Genomic DNA, 23428 nt, shown 5'->3' with positions numbered 1-23428 from the left:
AAAAAATTGCACTCGATAAACACAGCTTTCGCCCTCGCCATTGAAATTCCTAATAGCACCAACACAAATAGAAGTTTCTGCCCTCACCCCGCCTGTAAGCAAACGCCTCTAAATGTCAGTAACGCCCACGTTTGCAATGCCCGCATCCATGTACCGAACCGGTTTTTTGGCGTGAGGTGGCACTGTCTTGCTTCCACCGCATGTATGATCAATGTGAATGGGGCATTCCCAGACCGACTTTCCAGTGAGAAGAACCTCACGGTCCACATAGTCAACAACATTCGTGTAGTTGTACTGCACAATATCAGCCAAATGTTTCCGAGTATAGGTGCTATACTCATACTTCCATTCAGGGACGTGTGGCCATTTCATGAGTGTCTCCTCACGGGCCCTTTCACGCCGTAGCGCCTCGCAGTACACGGGATCCACCACAGCGTACGGCTGAGGCTCACGCACGTGCTCCGTCAAACCAAGCACAGTGGCTACACCGATAGTAGTTATGCCCAATGACTGCGCGTACGATAAGCCATCCTCCCGGTCGTAGGTTATGTATGCCTCCCACGGTCCCTCGATCTCATCTGGGTGTACCGGACGCGGCACAGCCTCAACAGTCTCATACCGCGGCGGGGGTAGCGTCACATTTGGGAAATAACCAAGTTGGATGGTAGTGCGTGCGAGGTATGACCGCCGTTCAGCTTTAAGCCGCTCGAGTGGGTTCTTTGGTGGAGGCTGTTTTTCCTTGGGGGGTGGAACGGGCACGCGTGCTGCGACAATTACCCCCTCATGAGTTTCAGTGTCACCACTGTGTTTACCACCTTTATCTGAAATGGCATCGTTGGCAAATACCCCCGGGGCCAGTTCCACTTCAGTATAGTCGTACGCGCTGGGTGCTGCCGTTGACCACTGATGGTATGCCTTCACATCACTACATTCCGCCATGTACTGCGTCCAAAGTTGCTCCGCTTCCTCCTTCTGTTTCAACATCTCATCCGGAAGCTTCAGCTCGACTCGCACGATACCTTTATGTGGTTCAAAAACATCATAACGACCGAAAAGTTCACGCAGGCGCTCCTCCTCAACATAGCAACTCAGTTCCACCTTCACCACACTTGTTTTGTCATGCGCCCCAGGGGGAGGAGGCGGACCCGGTGGATAACGATAAATGCCACGTTTCAGCCTTTCCTTAAATATCTCCACTGCTCGGGCCGTTGCTTCCTCATCACGCTCCTTCACGACACGCTTAATGTTGCGCATCGATTCATCGATCATTTTCAGCCTCGAGGGGGCAGGCATTGCACCCAGTTCTTCTTGGTGCCGCAAATAGTGTTCCTTCATGGACTTTAACATGTTTCGCTCCTTCAAAAGCAGGAACCATATGTGCTGCAAATCGGCGAGACTTTTATTACGTAGCACCTCAACCGTCCATGACCCGCCGGGAACGGGGGGTCGTTTGTTGTTGAGGAAATTATTGTCAACGAACTCATAGAATGCTGCTGCGCTCAATTTCGTTAAATTACGCTGCATGTTCCGAGCAAACGTGAATGTAACCAAATGTGAACAGTACCGCCGAAGACGAACAGCCTTGCTTCTGTTTACTTCTCCCAAACAATGACCAATGAAGAAAAGAGAACATCAAGCACCTCCCTCGTGTTCGAAGGTAGAGAAATAAGGATAAGTAAACGTAAAAACGAGGGATAGCATACAATAGTGTATGAGGTGTTAGAATTAAAGCTGTGGAAGATTGTGTCCTGGACCACATTCAATGAAAAGCGCATACAAGAAACTCTTGAAATGTAAAGGGCACGCAGACACGAGTTTGTGCGCTACACTAAGACCCGTGTTCAAACATTTTCTTACAAATCGCACGCTCTTCCCTCACCAGCTGCTTCTTCTTTTCTTTTATCTTCATACGTAGTTGTCCGACAACTTCCTCCGACTGCTGGCCATTTCCCTCCGCACAAGCGGCAAGCACATCCACATCCTTCTCGGCCTCTTCAATATGGCCTCTTTGCACATGGCATTCGGCACGCCGCCACAACGCTTTTCTGTTTTTCTCCTGTCCAGGAACATTGAGGACTTTTGTTGTGTGCTCAACGCCTTTGTCAAAACGACAGAGCCTCATATCAGCAACCGCCAAGTTGTTCATAACTGTTACGTAGAGATCCATTAACTCACTCTTGCGACCAGGGCTGAGGTCCCGAGGTGTCGCTACGCCTCTTCGCCGTGCCAACATGTCGATCAACGCATCTTCCGAGAAACCTCCGTCTCCCGGTATGTATTCAGATAGAAACAGCAGTGCCTTCTTGTACTGAAAGGAAGCCTCTTTAAAGTTTTTGTCCGATATGGCGGTATTTCCCCTTTCCTTGGCCTCCTTCGCTCCGCGCAAGCACCGCGTATAAGCTGTGTCTTCCGTCAACGGTGAAGTTGCAGGCCTCACGTCCTCCATGCACTGCGGTTCCGTGTGAGAACAATCTGGATGTCAACTATATTTAGCCTTCCTTATTCGAATAACAGATAAATTTGGAAGCAAAAACTCCTTGAGGGATCAAGGGAGTCTCATAAATGAAATCCTAAATTGAAATTTAATTCCCTTATGCAAAGAAAAAAACAAAACAAAGAAGAGGGCATGTTAAAATAATTACGTGCGCATGTATCTGGATAGGCAAGCGTCCCTGCTGAATTTCTGACGGCGTAGAGCAGTAATTAAGCACCCAACCCTACCGGGTCCTCACGCTCCCGCAACATTTTTAGAGTCAGCCGCATGTCCTCCGGAACTGGGCACTCCACTACGGTCTTTCCCCCTCCGTTGCCGCAATATTCATCGTAATCGGCATCACCCACACGCGGAGCCACGACGCCGCCCCGTGGTTTGGCAGATGCTCCATGTTGTGGGGTAAGTGTAACACGGACTGCATGGAGTGCAGGCCGCTGCAAACCGAATTCCTCCCCCACTACCTGCGCTCGCCGACTGTAACGGCCGTCACCCAACAATGGATGACATAGCCGAGCAAAGTGCTGCCGGATCTGGTGACGACGTCCCGTGTGTAGATGAATTTCCAAGTAATAGACGCCACTCCTCGGAAAGTACTGCAATACACGATATGTTGTTGTGGCTGATCGCCGATCCATCGCCCCTACAGGCAAGGCGCCTCCCTTCGAGGAATTGTACGCAGCGATCTGAAGAGAAAAGTCGGCGCCATTTGCAAGGACGTCGCACATTATGATCCCACATGGATTAAGGTACCAACACTCTGACGTATCTATGCGGGAGATCGGTGGGGGACAATGCAAAACAAGCGCCCGGTAAACCTTTTCCACGCAACGCTCCACAATACTCGCACGGCGAGCCTCCTCAAGCGAGGCTTCTGTATCCGCAACGAGCACTAATCCACTAGTACCCAAGTCGATACGGTTAACAAGTCCATGCTGAAACAGCACGGGCGCACTAGGTCCTTTCCACGGGAGGTTCCCTGCCAAAAAATCGAGCAAGTGAGGGTGCCCCACATGAAGGGTGGTGCTCATACCCGCAGGTTTGTCAACCGCTGCAACGCCAAAAGGCAAGTGGTACGCCACAACTGCGGGTCTCCCCGCCAGGCCCACCACCGTTTCTCCATATATTTTGTCGTTTGCGCCTTCGTCCTGCGTGATTCGCTTGACTCCGCACTCAAAGTATTGTATTGCCTCAGCAAGGTCAACCTTCATAAGTCGCAAGCGAAGCTTTGGCACGCGGTATGTTACCATCTGCTGAGTGGAGCAGCACTCTACACGGAAGAACGATTCTGTTGTTGTGGTAGGGTATTTAGTGACCCGGCGAAGAGATCGACCGACAAGGAGTGCTTCAGCACCATCCCAGTCGGTTGTCCACTCAAACCCGTCATCGATTATGTACTTCTCATTGTAAGTTCCCTTAAAGTACGGAGCGGCACCAAAAGCCTTATCACTGGGTAGTACAAAGTATGCAACTCCTAGCATGCGCAACGTGTCATTACCGATTTCTGACGCTTGTTCACAGCCTTCATACTTCGCACCCCCTCTTTCACCAATATGGGGAATGACAATGGCGGTCAGCAACGCAGCGGCAGCCTCTGGAGACAGAAGTGGCGGCCCATAAAGATTAACCTCCCGGGCAATAATTCCTATAAGTCCAGATAGCGTCTCCACTTTACTGCAGCTTTCAATCCAAGTAGAAAGGTGGTAGTTACGCGCGCTATGCGACTTGCAAACGAAGAACGCCTGCCGCTTGGCAGCGTCGCTCTGTAACTCTTTTAAAAGACTCAAACACGAAGGCGTCAGTGAAGTGGAGCAATCAGACTCTCGCTCTACAAGTGACGACTCCACCGAACGCGACCATAAATGGCGGCAGTCAACTTCCACTGGAAGACGGCGACCCTGCAACACATCGTAGAAGTGGTCGAACGACGGAGGTTGAAGAAGAACTCGTACTGCCACTCGAAGAACATCTAGTGGTACAATCAAACTTCCCACCTGCAGGAGTAGGTCTGCACAGTATTCTTGAAACGCAGCGTAATGAGCGTGCGGTAAGAAAAGTGTATAAAGGACATGCAAGCGGGTGTCACGGAAAGCTTCCTCAAGTTTCTCTTGGTTCTGATGCCTGGAATGTGCTGAGGCAACTTTGCTAAGCAGAAACCAAGGGAGGAGCTCCTTTGCGGGGCACCGCAATAGATAAGGCACCATGAAGGAACCAGCACCCTCAAAGCGGACTAATGAACGCGAAAGATGCCGGGGAAGTTGCCTTAGTATCCATAACTTGCGACGCAGCTCAACCAGCGCGGCAGATGTCGCCCTTAAACATTCCCCACTCTCTTGCAACTGCTTATCCGAACAATCACTGCAACTCACTTTACCCATTAATCCTATCCCACTTGTGCCCCCGTCACTCCGTGTAGCAAAAGCACGGGTCCGAAGCCCAACCACTGGAGGCTTTTGGAGCAACACCGTCTCAAGTGGTGTCTCCAATGCTAGAAGGTACTCACGCGGTGGTTTTCCCAGCGGGGAAGAAGACGACCGGGCCCATACTTTGCTTTTCAGAAATACAGGACGTGGGGTGTTAAACAACGCGACAAGCGCATCCGTAGTTGACGAGTCACACGAAGTTACGTTCGATCCAATGCTGAAGAAAACATCACCAAAACCGCCGTCCGTAATCAGTGCAATCTCCTCCTTCCCTTCGCCATCGTCACAATCACCTGCAGCAGCCGCTCGCTGGTTGGATAAATCGTCACCTTGCCTTCTATCCGCGCCTCTATCGCGACTGAAAGGACCGGAAGCGACATTGGTGGCCACGAGTCGAATGTGCTCAAGAACGTCCTCCCACCTTCCCTGCAACAGCAACTCTGCGTACGCAGCAGTGCTTTTCGACAACTCCTTGTCAGATAAACAGAGGGTTACCTTCCGGCCTTCCACATGGATTGAGTTAAAAGCCGTACGGTCTAATCCACATGCCGCCGCCAACCCTGCGTCGCGCTGCTCAGCTTCCCTCGCAGAGTTCCACCACTGCTGAAGCTGCTGAATAACGGCCTGTTCCTCTGTGACGGGCATTTGTTGAGGGTTGGGCCCTTGCACGCGATCCTCCAAGCTCTGGATGTACTGATGGAGAACAATGGCAATGTCAGAAGAGGGTATATGGAACTGATTTCCCCCTTTAAAGTGCATTGCCCACGATAATACAGCCAAACTTCTTTCCCACGACGGTTCATCAACTGCTTCTTGGGTAAAGGGGAGTCTTACAACGGAAGCTGCTGAAGAGGCGGTGAGGCCCTGACGTCGGAGTCCTTCCCCCACGGAGGACCAAACCGAGCACAATACATCCCATTCTTGCTTTTGCTGCATGGGTAGCTGGTGGTGAACGAGCAAATCAACGTAAGCGCGGGCCCCACGGCGCCGCAAAGTCCTCTCCAAACGAGCCGAACCCACTTGGTGGTGCGCACTTGATGGCAAGACTCCCAGAGGGGAGAGAAGAAGTCGCTGTGCCACGAGCGACTGCCTCGCAGCGAACTCCGCGCGTGTACAGTGGAATGCACAGTAGGCGACCCATTGCTGTAACATGGCGTGCAACTTTGCCTGCTGTTTTTCAACAAACGCCGCAGACACCTCGTGCGACTCCTGCTGGTCCTCCGCTTCGCCACCGTCATAATCAGCGAGGCTCTGCAGAGTTATGGTAGTGCCGGGTGCTGTTACTACCGCTTTACCTGCCGCAAGGTGGTCGGTGTTTCGGTAAGGACTGGAAACAGACAATGCATTTTCCCACTGCTTCAATGATCTGCTCTGAAAAGTTGCCGCACACTTCAGAGCTTCGTCTAGCGGATGCTTACCGGTGGCTGAGGTCCGTGCGTCGCTTTGACACCACCACGGGACGTGCTGAAGACCACGAACCGCGGCGCGGAAGTATTTTCGCGGAACAGTAACTCTTCCACCGCCACCCACCATAGCGACCTTGCCGACTGACATGTTTACGTTACAGCCTTTGTGGTTAATAAAAATGATAGGGGAATGCAAATCAAGACACAAACACAGGGAACCCATAGCATTTCACGTATATATGGCGTGTGGCAGCAAACTACGTTCCCCCTCCCTTCAGCCACGGCGGTTAGCCACCTGTGACACCACTAACTGTGAGCACACATTATAATTTACATTTGAATAATAAGATTTCATATTTTAGAATTGGGGCACAAATATATATATATATATATATATATATATATATATGTGTATGTATGTGTGTGTCTGTCTCCGGCCCCGGTAGTGTTAAAATTACGGTCACAACAATTTTACTCCTCATTGAACAGACCGTACTCCGCCATAAAGTAGCACATCCACATTGTTTTGTGTGACGTCATATTTTGGGTAATCGGATTTAAAAAGAAGGAACCGCTACGTCGTGAGTACCTTTTCGGTTCAGTGGACCTCCCCCTGCCATGCTGTCAAAAGCATTAGAGCACTTTCCAAGTTAACGACCCATCCGAGGGGAGGTACGCACACAACGTACCCAACACCATAATATAAGATGCACTTGAATTAAACTTCCTTCCGCCCATTTGCAGTCTAAACCCACGCATCACATCCCCGCTCATCCGCACTTTCTCTACTCTTTCGCCCTCACCCCTTTTCAAAAGATTCTTTAGAACTAAAATAACAACCTTTCTTCTCGCAGCGACTAATGGAGGGCGGCGAGTAGTCCGCCACCCACGCACACACCGACCGCAACGCAACGGTAATTCCTGTATACACGTGAGACAGTTGAAGAAAAGTGCGATAAAAAAAAAAGGAAAGATGTGCGAGATTCAATTACAAGTAAAATTTTTAAAATTGTTACCAAGCGAAAGCAGAGAGGTAGTAAAGCGGGTAGTTGTTGTAAAGGAGACATGCGTTATGCGTGCATTTCCCATTCCCAACGATAGACAGAGTTTCCTTAGCAGATGCCCTAGTAATTCATGTATGGGACCAAGATCGCAAACATAGGTGTGAAAGCAAACGGAAAATACAAAAATAAGTAAAGCAGTGTTCTCCACGGTACCGAAGCCCCTTTTCCCCTTTCTTCAGTATCTTCGCTCCATTCTCTTTCACACCGTGCGAGCATTTTTTTTTCTTCGAAAATCGATTTTGTGTTGTGCAAACCTTAAGTTGAACGCGGGAACCTACATATCGCGACCTTGTTCCTTCGGACAAACCTTTTCCAATACTTTTTCGTTTTGTTTTGTCTACAAGCGCTCTCCAGAGAGTTACGCCAAAGCAGATTAGCCGTAGGGGAAAGAACACCATTTACACCCTATCCTTCATTTCTTTTTTTCCATGTTGTTCTTCCCATTCAACGACCATCCTTGTCCTTCCTAAGTTCACATATTTACTGAGTGTACTGAACACCCGGCAGTGGAACTGTTGTGGCAGCACGCCATACATGATCAATATAATTGTAAGCTTGCTCCACCGGCTTCCCCTTCAAAGTGTCTGACAGTGAATCTGTCTTATCGCGATTCCCGAAGCTGAAGAACTGAAACACTTGTTGCCGCCTGGTGAATACTTGAAGGCAGGTTGGAATTACCACCTCAGCGGGGAGAAGCATGAAGTATGGAGGTCCCTTATTCACTGTCTCCAAATGAACAGAGAGCTGAATACTTGCAATATCTGCCAAGGGAATAATTTGCCGTATGATTGGTTCGTTGCCATCCCCTGAAAAAGCAGCCGCCTTCAGTACGTCTTTCGTTCGCTGAAACGTAGAGGACGTACCCGTGCTGAAGCAAAGGTTGTTCGCTGTGATATAAACACGTCCATGAACGTAACCTGGTCCGTGGATAGCGGAGCAAGGATAATCCGCCACGAGTGTCTCGCCTTGTGCCCTTAAGTGCGGGAAGTTTTCCTTGAACCAACTGTGGTTCATCCGCTCGTTAATTTCTCGCATTTTGTTTCCTGTTGCATTTGATGCCTTTACAGCAGCTCTCTCCACTGTACTCGACACCTGATGTGCAATGCTGCATATATTGCGGGTGGCGCCTGAAAATAGTGAAGACATCTTCGAGCCCTTAGTTCCCCCCTCAGGCGCTGGTTGTTCCTCAGAAGGAGGTGCTTTTTGGTCCTTCTTTTCCATTTTTTTCAATTGCTCTTCAGAAGCCATGCGGTACTGCTCATCCGGTGTGGGATCAGTGCAGGGCGGATGTGGTTTAGGAACAGGGCCATTAAATATCAGCGGCTGGAGCTCTAAACTGTCTCCCCCATGCGCAGTGCTTCCCACCATCACTTGTTCCTGTCTCTTAGTGCAACTTTACCTTCTTCAAGCAGAAACAGAAATACACACGTGCAGAGGAGTGTAGATACGTGTCAGAAACGATTAATATTTTTTCTTTAAAAACGGGAAGAAAAATGAAGCAGTGAGGAAAGTAAAGGGAAAGCGTAGGAAGAGAAGGTATGGGCACAAGCAACAATCACACCACTGGTGTGTGCTATGACCTGTTATTGAACTTTAAAACCGACGCAGACGTGTGTGCCGCCCCCATAAGGGAAGGCACCTCATTGTCACAACACCACAACGGAAAGGAATGAAATGAGAAAATATGTTTACACTTCTCACTTGCCAGTACACGATGAAAGTTGAGGCATTTCTTTTTCCCATTGAACATTCAACTTCCGCGCGTGGCACTGCACCGCCAAAACTTCAGTCGCTTACTAGATGCAAGTCCATTCGTGTCATTCCAATATGCCGGTAACCATGGAGAAATGGCCATTCCACTTTCCAAAACCCTCACGTACGTGCGTTTTACTTCTGATGGAGGAGAAAATAAAAGGGTTACTGCGTCCTCAACAATCATATTTACGAAGTAACAATGCCTCGCTATCCGATGAACGACCACCCGCATTCCGTTAGTCTCTTTAGGAAATGGCATTTGGGTTCTTATTGATAAGCAACAACAAAACACATTCGCATGCATTTATATTCGAAAGGATGCGTGCGCGAGGTTACTTTACCCGACTTATGTTATTTGTCGATGCCGTTTCGATATAACAAAAAGAAGGAGGTTGGCTCTTTTTCTGAGTTCTAGGCAAGGTGCTCGACGCTGACACAATGGTGAGGCAAGTGCCGAACTGTGGAAATGATGCAACGGTCTTTGGTGAGAATGCGTCAAAGAAAGGTAGAGGCGTTTGAAAACAACATTTGGTTCCCCACTTGCTTTATCCTTTTTGTGTGCATCCTCCGTCTTTATTCTAGCCTTGTCGCCTTTCTTTTAGCTGGTGCATATTAACTTCCGACCTTTCCGATGGTTTAAATGTATGAACCCCCTTCCCCATACACATACACACACATACATTCTACAGTTACGTACATGCAGCGCTTTTGATTGTTAGTTAGTCAACTCATTATTCACATAAACTTTAAGAGAAAAGAGGAAAGGGAAGAAATTAGGAAAACAAACGAGAAAAGAACCACTTTTTCAGGCACGTGCAACTAATGAGCAAACAACCTTGGTTTTATTTTATTTTTTTACTTTTTTTCACGGATACATCGATGTTAGGGTGAATGCACGAAGTAAAATTAAAAAGATGAAGTAAAAAAGGAGGTGTATGGATGGGTGAATTTACACACAACTCAACACACCTTTCGTTTTCAAACTTAGGAGACGTTACTATGCCCTTGCGTCGTTATTTTTTGTAGAGAAAAACAACTGGAGTCTGGGGAACTCTCCCCTCGACCAAAAAAAAAAAAAATAGGGAAAGAACACAATGGCAAACGATTTCGCCACAAAATGAAAGGGGGGAGGCAACGTAAAAATTACAGTATAATGGTGAATATTTTTAAAAAATTACTACAACCGCGTCAGGCGACTAAACCAAATATGCGGGAGTCTCATTCTCCCCACTAGGCGTGGATGCTGTTCGAGCAACTGTGCATGAAGTGGCCGAGTGGATGAAATTTAATTTCATCCTTCACCCAAGCATCACCTCAGAGGGGAAATGGTGAGGGAAACGATAACAACAAAATCCCCAGAGACATGAGCATGAATAGGGTGAACGAAAACGCAGTGAAACCAAAACAAAACTGTTAAATAGTGGAAATGGTAATGAAAAGTACAGAGAGGGAAAAGGGTGCAGGTGAAACAGCGATGATGGTCGCAGAGAGATACAACGAGCGACTGGTTCGACTTTTATCGCTACATCCCTAAGCGGTTCCTACAGTACAATGATAGTAAAATGCGCCAAATACTTTGACGGAAAAAATGCAAACATACATGCACACAACTGTGATATATATATATATATTGTTTATATACGGGCATACGACATACGAAAGTATACAAATGCCCATATGCTTGCGCACTCTCGGTTCTTTCAATCCCCTGATCTTCCTTCTGCGTCGAGTCACCCTAAAATCGATAACTATGCACGGAATTCACCTACGAACGAGACGCGAGAATTTCGGCGTCTAAGACAAGGCTGAGGTTCCGCATCCTCTGTGGTACATTGAGGTGACGGCTGTGCGGGGTCCGCACTCTCCTGAGGAGGCCCTCCACACTCCTGTGGAACATTTGGATGGAATTGAAAAAGATGCGCTTCTTTCGTAACTGCTAGCGGGTTGTAACCTAACTGCGAAGTGTCTCCCACCGGGGTGGCAGGCGGGTGCTGCCGTTCCCCAGTGGTGTCACTCCAAGTGGGTTGGGGGGCACTGAGACCTATGGAAAGGGTCGTAAAGCTTCGCCCCGCTTCAGCCTCCCACCCCGATGGTGTCGAAGGGTTATACGCTGCACCGAGTGTACCGGAATTGAAGCAGTTGGTGTTCGTGGGGCCGTTATGAGGCACTGCTTCGTTGTACACCCCACCACCCGCAGACGTTGCACCGATGCCGAAACCGGCATACGACCCCGATTGCCCGCATAAGGCAGCAAGTGAGGCCGGTGGGGCACTGTTGCTCCTCAGTCGAATTTTGGACGATGGCAAGTGATTTTGGGAAGGTAAAGGTGCGGCAGAGATGAAATGGCGCCGGTCATAGAAGTGCCGGGCCAAAAACACCACAGGGATGAGGAGGATCAGCAACGCGCCACTCCCCCCTAATCCAATGATCAACCACAGGTCGTCAGGCAGAGAGCCTTCACTGGATTCCGCCAAACCGTTGGATGCCATTTGTCACTCGTTCCGTTTGACGCGTACAGCAGTGTAAGCGTTTTCCCCCACGTCACTCCGCGAAACGAAAAAGTGGAGTTTCTTTCCTCTTCCTAAGCTCGTCCTTGTTGTTTTCAGAGAAAGTTGAAGAGAGAAAGATCGGGAGCTCCCGCTTGTGGGGACAGATCAACACACACCAAGTACCGCAGAGGGGAGGAGAAGATCCGCGACTCCGGACGGGTGCGCGTGATGTAGCAGTTGACTCCGAATATAACATAATGAAAAGTATTTAAGCACCGCCTTCCAACCTCATCGACAACAAACGGGCGAACAAGGTGCTATATACATCAGTATATCTATCTATCATCGAACAGGGAACGCATGACCGTGCGACCCTTTTCTATGCTATCAATGTCTATCGCGCGAAACGGCAGTTGCAATACCGCTCCAGGAAATCTAAGAAATTCACGTGACCTCCACCAACCTTTACGGTTAGTCGGCCGCTGTCTATGGATAGATGAACCACTCGCGTGACAGTACATCCTATTTTCCTTTCTCGTTTTGGTGAGTATGTACACTCATAGACACATGGCTTTTGTCGCTTCATCTTAAGACCTGTGCCGCGCTGTCGAGCCTCTCGGAGAATTTCCTGTACCATTGCATGGATTACCTCTCCAACCTGTTCCTTCGCCGGTAATGGTGCCATGGCGCGACGAAGATGTGCGATCATTCCCACAGTGTATTTCACCGCCCTCGTTTCCAATGGTGCGGCTGCCCACAGAGCAGTTAATGCCCCAGTACTCCCCACGCTGAGCCGCCTTCGCAGTCCACACCGCCCACGGGCCGAAACCCGCCGTGATGTGTGACACGAACTCGCAGAACGCCACGTACCACTGCAGGATTCTGTCCCACCTCTTGCAAAATCGCGACGCATTGGCGAGACACCAAACAACGTCCGGACTGGTGTCGTGTTGTCAACGCGCGCACTCACAGGAGTGAGTTTTAGCGGTCGTTGGTCCCTTCTCCATCGGTAATGCTTGCCACCCTCTAAATGCTGACCCGGTACACTGAATAAGTTTCCTTGACTTAGTCCCCCGCAAAGAAAAGTCAGTCTGTCCTTTAGAGATCTGTTCTCCTTCTGCAGCTTCTCCACTCCACCAGGAGTCACACCCAGCTGCTTTAGTTCGTCGAGCTCCTTCTTTAGCGAAAGTGAGTGAGCACGCTCATCCTTGATGGTCCGCGACGCCCTCTGCAGCAGTTGCAAGACGTATTTCTCATGTTCCACTTCTTCCTCCGCTCCCAACTGTCCATCAGGTGGTACATGTGGTGGAGAAGGATAGCGTAGCGACTGTCCGCTTCTTCCCAACTGCTTCGCACTCGCATCGCTTCTCGAGCTATTCGCCCAAAGACTCCGGGGAGTCATTGAAGGCACCCTGGAAGTTTCAAAAGGTTGTGAGGTTAACCTCTCGTCCTGCCCATTTCCGGGGGAAGCACCTGCTTCTTCACTTGGAGAGTACATAATTTGCAGTTCGCTGTGATGTCGCCGAAGTCCACTGCTTCCTTCCTGTCGCACAAGCCTTGCCCTTTGGTCTCTCCACTGGTGCTCTCGGTCTACAATATACTCATTGGCAAGCAGAATGGAAAAGGAAAAGAGAAAAATAGCACTGTGAGAACGATAAGAAGTAATTGAAAACTGTCGGATGGTCGCAAGAGCGGCACGTTGTTCTTCTCGAAACACGAGGAGGAGCACGAGAAGTAACCGCATGCAGCAGAACGCAACGACTGAGCGACACAGGATAGGTGAGTTTTGGCCGCGGCTAGCAGCTTCTCGAGTAATGCTCTCCCTCACACGGGCCGACCGCGCCCCGGAGGGAAACCTTCGCCGGGTGCCGGACCCTTCGTTGGCTTAGCAGCCCGTGTCACCTTTTTATTGTATTCTTTCCTACCGGCTCCAGCTTTCGCCTCCTCACGTCGCATGTGTGCCTGTATACGCCAGCGGTCCTCCGTGGAAACAAGTAAGCGCCCAACAACAATGGGCGGGCATGTTGGTCCCGTGGTGATGTTGGCGTCGGAACGAGATGATGCCTTCGTGCCCGTACTTTCCTTGTCAGTAGCTGTGAGCAGACGCCACGTAGTGTCGGCTAGTCGACTATACGCAGAGGTCTCACTTGGTGGGATGTTCGGGTACTCGTTAAAGTACTTGATGAACTGCGTGTAATCCGGCATCGGTGAGCTTCACCTGTGATAGTATTAATAATAAAAGCGACGATGATACTAGTGTTGTGAAACCTTTCACACTGCGTAGACAGAGGGTTTACTCCACTTCGCTTCTTCTTTTATTCTTTTTTCCCCTTAGCCTTGTTATCTCACCCGCACCCTGGGCTTTTATGTGTATAATAAATTACACAGACAGTGCTTTTTCAAACAAAAGGTTGTAGAAAAAATGGAGGGATAGAAAATACGAGGAGTGTATAAGCACAGCAATTAAACTCCGCGAGCTCCTTGAAGAAAGGGAAAGAAGGAATAAAGAAACTTACAGCGGCAAGCGCACCGTCGCTAACATCCTTAACTTATATTTACTCCTTGGGAAAATAACCGCGTACGTGGGCTTCCATCTCCTCCAGTGTCGCGGCATCCTGCGCCTCAACTACACACGCCGCCACAGCAACAGTACGGCGGGCGGCTGCCGTGGGGTCAGCAGCACTGGGATGCCCTCGCACCCAGACGAGACCGTTGACTCCAACACACACATCGTACGGCACGCGATCTCCCAACAGTGCAAGCAACCGCGAAGCAGGGCCGTCGATAAGACTGCGCGCATAAGGTAACGCGACACGAACAACTGTGCCACCCACAAGCGGGCCAAAGACTGCCTCTGCTGAGGTCCAGTCCCGCGCCACTAAACCGACCTCAGCAGCCATGCAACTTAGTTCCACCTCGTCACTGGAGGAAACCACCACACGACCATCATCAAACTTTGTATCAAGGGATGAGGCATCAGCGTTCCCTTTCACAAAGGCATAAACAACGTCACCCTCTTGTAATCGAGGTTTGTTTGTTTTCGTGGCACCATCAAAGCCAAGAGCGTCAAGCACAGCCAACGATGCAGCACCAGTATAGCACGAGTAATAACTCGCGTTCTTCTTCATTACAATTGCCACTACGGGGTCCCTGGCTGCGTACATGTAGCGACGTGCCGCCGGTCCATTGAGTTTGTATAGCTGTGTGTGATTTGGCCCCGCGGTGCGCAACACAGGTCCACAAAACTCGGAAACCACAACAGTGCTTCCTTCTTCACCTGAGGTTTCAAAACTCTCCTTACGGTCATCACTGCCATCTTGTTGGAGTGGATGAAGACCACTACCAAGGGTCACGACAGCCGTGGGTTCCAGCAGTAGCACCGATTCCCCTGGCAAACAAACGTGAGAACAGAGTGGTGCAAGTTCATGTACACCAACGGCACCTCTCACTACTGGGTTTGTTTCACTCATATGTGACCCAACTATGACTTGATGCAGGTCCCAATGATTAACTGATTGAAAATAATGAAAAACAAAGGGCAAAGGGATGTTTCACGGCGCAATACATGCAAATGTTAAAACAGGAAAGTTTCCACTCACACGCACCAAGCATTAGTGTTTCTTTTTCTGGAATGGGGTGCCTGTACTTTCGAAAAGGAAAGTCATGGATTGGGAAAACTGGAATAATGATGAACTAGCCGTCATTCCCTCACTGCAGGTTGCGCAACTCCTCCTTCAGTCGCTGTTGTCTCTCTTTCCAAGCCCGGACTGCATTAGCCAACCCTGAGGTTGAGAGATCCCCCTGAAAAGGAGAAAAAGCTGCACCGTCGGCGTTCCTCTGTAACAACTGTTGCTGTGGCCGGGAGCCCCCCATTGCAGTGTGTGCTAAACCATACGGCGTCTCACCCACGAATACGCCAGAATACTGCGTCCCATTACTACGCGAAGGGAATGAAAGTGGCGTTCCTCCTACCCGCAACGCGTGCCGTTGGCCCCCTTCCTGTTCACAGCTTTTCAACAACACTCGAAGCGCCGCTACTTCTTCTTGGAGCTGCACTTGCTTCTTCTGTGTAGCCTCCACGTACGCAGCAAGACTATCTTGTAATTCCGCTACCTTCACAGATGTGTCGTCCTCCATGTTCGGTGCGAAAACCTGGACGCCAAACTGCTCTTCGAAAGTATTAGATGCTTGCTTCACACATTGGCGCATCCTCCGTAGGCACTGCTCTTCTGCCTCTCGCTCTGCACGCAACTGATGAAGTTCACGCCGGGCAGCCTCAAGGCGGTTTAGTTCGGCAGCCTCGCGGTGGTCATTCTCTGCACACAGGCCCATCGTTTCCCCTACTCCATACTCTGTACCCTCTCTGCTGTTCCCCGTCACTAATCGGCACAACATGGAGGAAACGCAGGTGCTACGCACGTGTAGAAGCTCTGCCAAACCCGCTGCCCACTCCGCCGCAAGGTCGGCACGTCGTGAGGGCTCTTCGACCTCCGTGACCACACGCCGCGCGTTGTCTAACAGCAACTGATTCGTAACGTACGCCCACCCCATCAGTTCATTACTTGCAGACGACGAATCAGGAGGGGCAGAAGGGAGTATCATCACCTTTTGATATAAAACACGACAGAGGAAGGGAAGAAGATAAGATTTAATAAACGAACGCAGGAGAGGCACAAGAATATTTACACACCACCCGCAGCATCAGTGGGAGGGAGGACATCACCAAATAACACATTTCCCTTCCTTTCAAGGAAATGAAGCAATGGATGTGTCAAAGGAGGGAAATGAGTCAAGTAGTTGAGCTTTGCTGTGAGAGTGCTCCTCACGTCTGCAGTAAACCTCATCTTCCCTGAGGGCAACAAACACATTGCAAGCCACAATGCCATAAAATATAACGGACCAGTCAATAAACAAACTAAGAAACGAGAAAATGAATGAAGGAAAGTAGAAAAACATTGAATTTGACGATGCTGATAAAAACAAGGGTAACGAAAAAATAGACGAAAGAAACGGAAGTACTCTCATCATTGAGTTAAGTAAGCTTTGGTGCCGCGGCGGCACCGGCACGCTGCTTCCATTTAGACACGCCGAGATCGGCTTCGGCTTGTTATTTTCCGCACTACCTTTCGGGTATCCGTCGGATCGATCTCCTCTGTGTCAACATTTCGTGGGGTCACAGTGCCCTTCAAACATCCGTGCCGACCTTCACTATCTGCAATCAGGGCAAATGCAGTACTAAAAGCTGTGTCAACAGTTGTGTGTATTTCTTCCAGCTGAAGTACCCACATCTCGTCCAGCGCGCCTTTTACTTCCCTCCGGAACAACCTCCGAAGAGCCTCCTCCGGTGTGCGGTACATCAACGCATAGTATGCCAGTACAGAGATCTCTGCGAAAGAGAGTGCCGCAAGGAATGACCTCGCGGTGACGGTGCTGCGAAGCGAAGTTGAAAGTAACGGACGCACTGCGTATGCTGCCGCAGCTAGAGAAAGGCAAGGGAGCCGTGCTTCACTAGTCCTCGCTGGCATTGTGAGCAACAATACCATAGTCATAAGTGCTACGCCCCGCAGTATCTCACTTATGCCTACCGTCCCATCCAAAAGCAACTGCACGAAAACCTCGAGGCGCTCCAATCCGCGGAGCATGCCGGTAACATGAAGCTCCGTCCGACTCTGGAATGCCTCCGCCTCCTGAGCGACATTCCTTAGTGCCGCAACCGAGCGTGCAGCGCCTTCATCAATTGCTGCGTGCAGTTGTTGAAGGTGCAACGATGCATCCTCCACTGTTCTTGTTATGCGTTGAGCCGAACTTTTCAGCGATTCAAAGGCAGTTGTTTGACCTTTCTGGATGTCCTGCAGTTGATGGTGAAGCCGCTTCGTCTCCGCAACATTCAATCTTTGCTGCTCAGTGGCGTCACCCATGGATGACAGCAATTCCTTGTTAGAGTGATGCAGGTCACCAAGAGTCTCTGCTGCTGTCATCGAGCTGGTGTGCAGTGCGTGCACCGCAGCCTCAGTACGCTCTTGAAATGACTCCTCTTGGATATAGAGGCAAAGAACGTCGGTATGAAGCTTGTACTGCACATAAACTAAATAGTGTGTATCATCCAAACCGTATATACAGTCCTGGATTTTGTCTCTGCTTTCACAGCGGGGCCAGCTACGCCGCCGTCCATCGGTTTCATCATCACATGTCGCCATGGTTAGCGCCAACCAGCTCCTCGCTCCATCGTCCGTGCGCAGCGATCTGCATCCACTTTTCAGTTCATCTAGAGCCTTTTTCCAGCAGGAGGAAACACTCCCCTTCGCCTCAGCCTCCGCCCACAACTGCGTCAGCTGGCCACTCCCAACACCCCCAGCTCTCTTCTCCCTAAGAAACTCCATGTGAACTGAAGCTCGTCGTCGCTGCTGCTGACGATGGTCGCCAGCCGTCGGTAGCGGTGCTTTGTTGTCTGCTTGCTGCTTAGCAGCGGAGAGAGGCGAATAGAACCACGCCACCGCAAGGCCTGGAAAGTTGAGCAGTGTGCAGAAAAGTACAATGGTTAGGCGTAAACTGGTACGGTGCATCGGAAGCTTAAAAGCCGCTTTCCTCACTGCAATATCGATGTTTAGCAACCACGAACCCACTGATAATAATGAATGTTTGTCTATGTGCACGTGTTTGCATCCAAGAGTTTAAAAAAAAAAAAGACATCGATAAAGTTGCGTTGTAGTATTACGGCACAGGTGGTAAGGAAACATGAAGCAATTACAAAAGAAATAACACCGAAGCAAAGTGCAAGAAACAACGGAGGGTATTCCCTTCTGTAAAGAGTGCGTCATAAAGCCTCACAGCACGCGTTAAATACACTTCCTGCAGCGACTACAAGTCCCTGTCTCCCCAAAACCCTTCCCACCCAACAGCATCCGCCGAACTAAGTTCGCATGGAGCGGTTCCATTTTCTCCAGGCAGCGATGGGTCTGCAACAATGACCACACGGTAAGAGCATCGCTCTCACCCTTACTCGCACACTCCAAGGGACGATAACAACGGTAAACATCCGAAGAAACACAGTACGATGGAAAGTGATGTGGAGCAGATAGTGACTCCTTCAGTTGATCAACCAGAAGGAGCGAAGTGGAGAAGGGCACCCGCCCGTTTCCACTGGCATCATTTACTTGGCACATCAGTACTTGCATTGTGGCCCTCAGGGATATATCATTTATGTCCTCCAACCCATATGTGCTAGTGAGCAGAGTCTTCGGTGGATTGGATACGGACGGCAGGACTGCCAACTTCATCGCATCGCGCCACATAGTTAAAGTTAGGTTCGGTTCAACAAACCGCGCACAATAAATCGATAGCATCCACCACGAAATTTCTCCCAGCCGTTTCCCTTGCTTTCGAGACTCACAAGAAATTTGAACGTTACCGCCCTCCACGTCCGCGGCACATGCTGAGAATAAGGCAGCAAGTGCGGTTACTTTAAGAGTAACTTTGGTAGAACGTCGATAGTGGTACAAAATGCGCAATGCGAGCGACGACCTCGGCGTTTGCTCTTCTACCGTGCCGCCCATCGCTGACTGGTCTGCGCTCTCCTGCCGCTTTTGTATGGCACGCTCCGTGCGCTGCCACAGCACCATATCGGGTGTGTGACGATAGTAACGACGTGCACCTCGTTTATCGGCGTCCAGTTCAGAGTGAAGACGTTTTAGCTTACCAAATACCAGATGAATCACCGCACGGATTGCTTCGGGTGACCGCGGTCGCCTGAACAACAGTTCCCCACTTGGTATAGAGTGGAAAGCAAAGTGTGATGCGTGGATACCAAAAACGAGTTCGCGCAGCTCTTGATCTCTACGAAGTAATGGCTCCAGTAGAGGAACATACACGGCAAGTTGGCATAATTCAGGCCCACTAAAGTACAACTCCGGCCACACGATGCGGCCGTATGTTGCCCAGTACTTTGCTATTTCGCTGCGGGTGGCGCCTGGCCGTGTGATCAGAGACACTGGCGGTCGTCCGCGGCGCCGCCTCACTTCTGTCAGCAATTCACACTCGCACAACCGGGTCCACCGACCCGCAGCAAGGTCCGACACTAATGAGCGGCACGCCTCCCATACCGCAGCAACGGTCCGTACCGATGCAAAGCCACGGAACACTCCCCACCGAACTTCCTGCAGGAAGGACATTGCACTGGATTCATTACCGTTGCAAATCATATTGTGTGACAACTGCTCGTAAGGTACGAGCATAATATGCAACAGCTTAGATCCCCTACAGTGCTCAAGCAACGATACATTCACACTATCGTCGCCATTCTGTTCAAACATCTCCATTAACTCCTGCCGGTAGTGTTGAAGCACGAGCATAAGCTCAAAGGAAGCAAAGCGCCCACCCAAGAACTGCTGTGAAAGCCTCTCCATATCCTGTGCATTGAGAATAGTAACCAGTGGAGCTATTTCACATAGCTGACTTAACTCTCCGTCATTCAGAAAAGGTCTGTCCTCTCTCATCCAACCCAACGCGGGCGCCAGCTGCTGCACTCTTTTTTTTGATAGAGACCCTGTTGGGAAAGAATACAAAGCGCCGGGATGACCTTCCTCGTTCCACGGATTTGACGGGAGCCGACATGTGCTAATTGCCCCTACAAGGTCAACGACCTGCCTTTCATTAAGACAACGACTGAGGCGCTTCAAAGTACGGGCGCACAGCTCCCGCTCCGCCACTGTCAAGCGGACTTCAAGGCATGAACGCAACAACAGACCATACTGCCTTGATGTCGGTACGACGCCCATTCTTTCCACCATGAACAGAAGTACTTGGCTGCACATGGCAGCACCACTACCACTGTGCACCGCCCCGAGAACATCCGTGAGACCTTTCTCGACTAGCGGGCAGCTTGGCAAGATATTACAATGCACAGCTTCGAGCAGGCGCAACGATAACTCCCATGGACCAGAAACGGCGACACAAGAAACAAGTAACCCCACCACAGTGCTTGAAGTTTTACGAACCCCACTGCTCAGCAGACAGAGTTGTGCTTCCTCAGAGTTAAATAAGACGAGGGCTGCTCGCCATGCCCGCAGCTCCGTCAGCGCCACCAGTGCACTCTCAACGCGGCCCTTAGACACGCACGTGCCGGGTGGGTATTCAGGTTCATCACCGTCACTGCGCCTCCTTGTTTCCAACTCCAGAACAATGCGCTGGGCCGTTGCCAAACGCCGCTCCCGCAACTCTTTTGTGAAAACGATAATACTGAGTAGGGTTCCCGCATCGACAGTCTCGCAGTGCTGTATTGAAGCGAGAGCGTGTTCCCATAGCCCCTTTCGAGCAAACGCTGTTGCACAACTTCGAAACACAACATTAACTTCTTCCTGGCCCTTTCCTTGTCGCACTCCGTGTTGTCCGCTTTCGGTGCCATTTTGCTCAGCATCAAAGGCAAGGCGGCGCACCGCTGATTCACACAACATGTGAATCACAGAACGTCTGGATGAATCTTCCAAACTCCTTGCCACAACATCCATGACAACCCATGAGGAAGGAAGGTCATGGTCCAATGAGTGCTGCAGGACAAACACAGCCACACGAAATGCGCAAGCGCGGGGCTCAGCCGCCCCGCTTCCCCACAGGGCCGAAAGCGGCCGGTTAAATAGGTCAGTGTCGTTGGGTAATTTAATACACCAAGTAAGAGAAACCATGACTGCTTCCAGCTCCACCGCCCTGGCGGGAGTGGCCACAGCGCAGAGGATGAGTGGCAGATACGCTTTCAAGTGAGGTACCTCTTCAAGGACGTTGAAGACAGTAACATCCTTCTCAAGTCTACCGAAATTCTGCGCCGTTAGCTGCTGAACTACTGAGAAGGCACCACAAAAGTTTCCACTCACGCAAAGTGCAAGAACGGCATAGCATTCCACCAACACACGGTGATGCTTGTGAGCTTCCCTATATTCCTGCAAAAGCCTGCCGTACGTTAGCGGTGATGAGCGGACCCCGTTAAAGAGCTGCAGACAACGAAGAACAACAGGATCGGACGGTGTTGGTGTGTGGGAAGAAACCACACCGCAGCAATCGTCATAGCGCTTAGCAGCAAGTAACAGCTTCGCAAGCTGTTTCACAACCTCAGGCACCATTTCAAAACGTCTCCTACTTTCATCTAAGACGGGTTGTCTTTGCCTGCGAGGTACTGAATAAACCCGTGACCAGGCCCGGAGTGCCCTCACCCAGTCACCGGCTTCACAGGCGGCACGCACCGAATCCTCAGCATCCTTCGTGATACATTTCTTCCTCAATATTTTCTCCGTGTCGGTGGGCAAGCTAACGTAGCGATCCAACAGATGCAGCGTTCGGCCCCACTGACCAAGGGCTGCACAGAGAGGTATAGAAAGATTGCGGAGCGGTAGCGTATCCCGCGGGAGACGTTGCTGTGCGTACTGTAGTGCGGGCACCCAGAGCCCTCTGGAGATGAACAGGTATTCAAGCTTAGGTCCCATACGCTCCCGGGCGCTTGGTGGCATCCCTTCGTATACTGCGAGTGCTGCCTGCCATGGCCCGACCTCTAGAAGTTCCCGGAGCACAACAGCCCGGCGTTCGGAAAGCAGAAGAGCATCCTTCCACCATCCGCATGCACAGGAAGCGCGTACGAAGGAGTTAAGGACATCGTACTCTGGAAGTCCACCCCCAAGGGCACGGTAGTCCACTATTGAAGAACTCATACTGTTCCCCATGAGTTCCACTTCTCGCATACACTCCGACTGCTCCTCACCCGCCCTGCAAGCAGACGACACATACGACGCAAAGCAGGTGGCCGCGCCGAAGACGTGCTCTGCAGAGTTACCACTAAAACCTGAAGAAAGCACCTTCCATACGAACTCCCAGTGCTTGTAGCAACCCGCCTGGGTTTTATGTACAGCCGTGGGCAACAGGACGGCACGTGGTCGGGGTGTAAAACTTAACAACGACGGGAACGCACGAATGATACCAAGGGCTTCTTCCCACCGCTCTTCACCCAACGCGTTCAATACATAAGATGCTTCCTCCACGGAGACGTCATTCAACGGTCCACGACGCTCAACAAGGCGTAAAACTGTCTGATACCTCGCCTTTTTCGCAGCGAGTTCCGCTTCGCCCACTCCGCTCCTTACTTCCCTGAGAAGACCGCGCGCTGCGGCAGTTACACCAGCGTCACTACTACAGACTAATACCGACACTACTGCAAGTGCGCGCCACCATGGTCCTGTGGGTGTGAAGCAGCGGATGTAATTTTTTGCAACATCTGCGCCTGGGACGGTTCCCGAGATAAGTAAGTCAGCCATGATCCTCGATCCTTCCATCCACCGCCGGCCAGTGGCTGCAGCAAGCATCATTGGGGACGCTAATGCAGGGATTTGTCTGACGGGTCGCCCATACGCCCCTAACGTAAGTGCACGCTGCCAGTCTCCTGCCTCCACAAGCAGACGACTACATTGAACCTGGTGGCGAACTTCCATCTGCACGCGGCGGCGACGAGCCGCGAGGATAATTGAAAAAAGCTTCTCTGTTGCACAGACACTGGGTTTCATGAGGAGCGCATCAGCGGCTGTGCACAGGAGAGCACGGCTGGAAAGTGGACTGCTTTGTAGAAGGTCAACAACGCGCACAGCGTCCTCCCATGTACCATTCAATGAGTTTGCGGCTATCACCTCAGCATATGTCCGAATGGTAGGGACGCACCGCAGCTGCGCCGCTCCAGCTAGTAGATTGGCGGCGTGAGCCCACTCCCCTCTCCTCACAGCAGATAGTACAACTTCCTCCACCTCCCGCGCTGACGGCGACATGGCTTGCA

The 23428-nt window shown here is 50.7% G+C and overlaps 13 protein-coding genes across 13 annotated transcripts; all 13 read right to left on the bottom strand.

Annotated features, from left to right (window-relative positions):
- Positions 1-108: 108 nt before the first annotated feature.
- TbgDal_IX3850 (hypothetical protein, conserved) lies at positions 109-1524 on the bottom strand (the record flags this gene model as incomplete). The annotated part of the gene is made up of 1 exon (XM_011778278.1): positions 109-1524. One exon carries the CDS (start codon positions 1522-1524, stop codon positions 109-111), a length of 1416 nt encoding a protein of 471 aa, XP_011776580.1.
- A 304-nt stretch (positions 1525-1828) lies between these two features.
- TbgDal_IX3840 (hypothetical protein, conserved) lies at positions 1829-2446 on the bottom strand (the record flags this gene model as incomplete). Its single annotated transcript, XM_011778277.1, has 1 exon — positions 1829-2446. The coding sequence occupies one exon, from the start codon at positions 2444-2446 to the stop codon at positions 1829-1831; it is 618 nt and encodes a 205-aa protein (XP_011776579.1).
- A 257-nt stretch (positions 2447-2703) lies between these two features.
- TbgDal_IX3830 (RNA pseudouridylate synthase protein, putative) lies at positions 2704-6543 on the bottom strand (the record flags this gene model as incomplete). The annotated part of the gene is made up of 1 exon (XM_011778276.1): positions 2704-6543. One exon carries the CDS (start codon positions 6541-6543, stop codon positions 2704-2706), a length of 3840 nt encoding a protein of 1279 aa, XP_011776578.1.
- A 909-nt stretch (positions 6544-7452) lies between these two features.
- TbgDal_IX3820 (hypothetical protein, unlikely) lies at positions 7453-7782 on the bottom strand (the record flags this gene model as incomplete). The annotated part of the gene is made up of 1 exon (XM_011778275.1): positions 7453-7782. One exon carries the CDS (start codon positions 7780-7782, stop codon positions 7453-7455), a length of 330 nt encoding a protein of 109 aa, XP_011776577.1.
- An 82-nt stretch (positions 7783-7864) lies between these two features.
- Positions 7865-8752, bottom strand: TbgDal_IX3810 (hypothetical protein, conserved; the record flags this gene model as incomplete). The annotated part of the gene is made up of 1 exon (XM_011778274.1): positions 7865-8752. The coding sequence occupies one exon, from the start codon at positions 8750-8752 to the stop codon at positions 7865-7867; it is 888 nt and encodes a 295-aa protein (XP_011776576.1).
- A 382-nt stretch (positions 8753-9134) lies between these two features.
- TbgDal_IX3800 (hypothetical protein, unlikely) lies at positions 9135-9443 on the bottom strand (the record flags this gene model as incomplete). Its single annotated transcript, XM_011778273.1, has 1 exon — positions 9135-9443. The coding sequence occupies one exon, from the start codon at positions 9441-9443 to the stop codon at positions 9135-9137; it is 309 nt and encodes a 102-aa protein (XP_011776575.1).
- A 1444-nt stretch (positions 9444-10887) lies between these two features.
- On the bottom strand, positions 10888-11628 carry TbgDal_IX3790 (hypothetical protein, conserved; the record flags this gene model as incomplete). Its single annotated transcript, XM_011778272.1, has 1 exon — positions 10888-11628. The coding sequence occupies one exon, from the start codon at positions 11626-11628 to the stop codon at positions 10888-10890; it is 741 nt and encodes a 246-aa protein (XP_011776574.1).
- A 394-nt stretch (positions 11629-12022) lies between these two features.
- TbgDal_IX3780 (hypothetical protein, conserved) lies at positions 12023-13372 on the bottom strand (the record flags this gene model as incomplete). Its single annotated transcript, XM_011778271.1, has 1 exon — positions 12023-13372. The coding sequence occupies one exon, from the start codon at positions 13370-13372 to the stop codon at positions 12023-12025; it is 1350 nt and encodes a 449-aa protein (XP_011776573.1).
- An 80-nt stretch (positions 13373-13452) lies between these two features.
- On the bottom strand, positions 13453-13833 carry TbgDal_IX3770 (hypothetical protein, conserved; the record flags this gene model as incomplete). Its single annotated transcript, XM_011778270.1, has 1 exon — positions 13453-13833. One exon carries the CDS (start codon positions 13831-13833, stop codon positions 13453-13455), a length of 381 nt encoding a protein of 126 aa, XP_011776572.1.
- Positions 13834-14183: 350 nt separating this feature from the next.
- TbgDal_IX3760 (exosome complex exonuclease RRP40, putative) lies at positions 14184-15098 on the bottom strand (the record flags this gene model as incomplete). Its single annotated transcript, XM_011778269.1, has 1 exon — positions 14184-15098. One exon carries the CDS (start codon positions 15096-15098, stop codon positions 14184-14186), a length of 915 nt encoding a protein of 304 aa, XP_011776571.1.
- A 238-nt stretch (positions 15099-15336) lies between these two features.
- Positions 15337-16230, bottom strand: TbgDal_IX3750 (hypothetical protein, conserved; the record flags this gene model as incomplete). The annotated part of the gene is made up of 1 exon (XM_011778268.1): positions 15337-16230. One exon carries the CDS (start codon positions 16228-16230, stop codon positions 15337-15339), a length of 894 nt encoding a protein of 297 aa, XP_011776570.1.
- A 476-nt stretch (positions 16231-16706) lies between these two features.
- Positions 16707-18191, bottom strand: TbgDal_IX3740 (hypothetical protein, conserved; the record flags this gene model as incomplete). Its single annotated transcript, XM_011778267.1, has 1 exon — positions 16707-18191. The coding sequence occupies one exon, from the start codon at positions 18189-18191 to the stop codon at positions 16707-16709; it is 1485 nt and encodes a 494-aa protein (XP_011776569.1).
- A 273-nt stretch (positions 18192-18464) lies between these two features.
- TbgDal_IX3730 (hypothetical protein, conserved) lies at positions 18465-23420 on the bottom strand (the record flags this gene model as incomplete). The annotated part of the gene is made up of 1 exon (XM_011778266.1): positions 18465-23420. The coding sequence occupies one exon, from the start codon at positions 23418-23420 to the stop codon at positions 18465-18467; it is 4956 nt and encodes a 1651-aa protein (XP_011776568.1).
- Positions 23421-23428: the final 8 nt, after the last annotated feature.

Source organism: Trypanosoma brucei, chromosome 9 (assembly GCF_000210295.1).
Source record: "Trypanosoma brucei gambiense DAL972 chromosome 9, complete sequence".
Taxonomy (NCBI): domain Eukaryota; phylum Euglenozoa; class Kinetoplastea; order Trypanosomatida; family Trypanosomatidae; genus Trypanosoma; species Trypanosoma brucei.
This window is presented reverse-complemented; position numbering and strand designations above follow the sequence as displayed.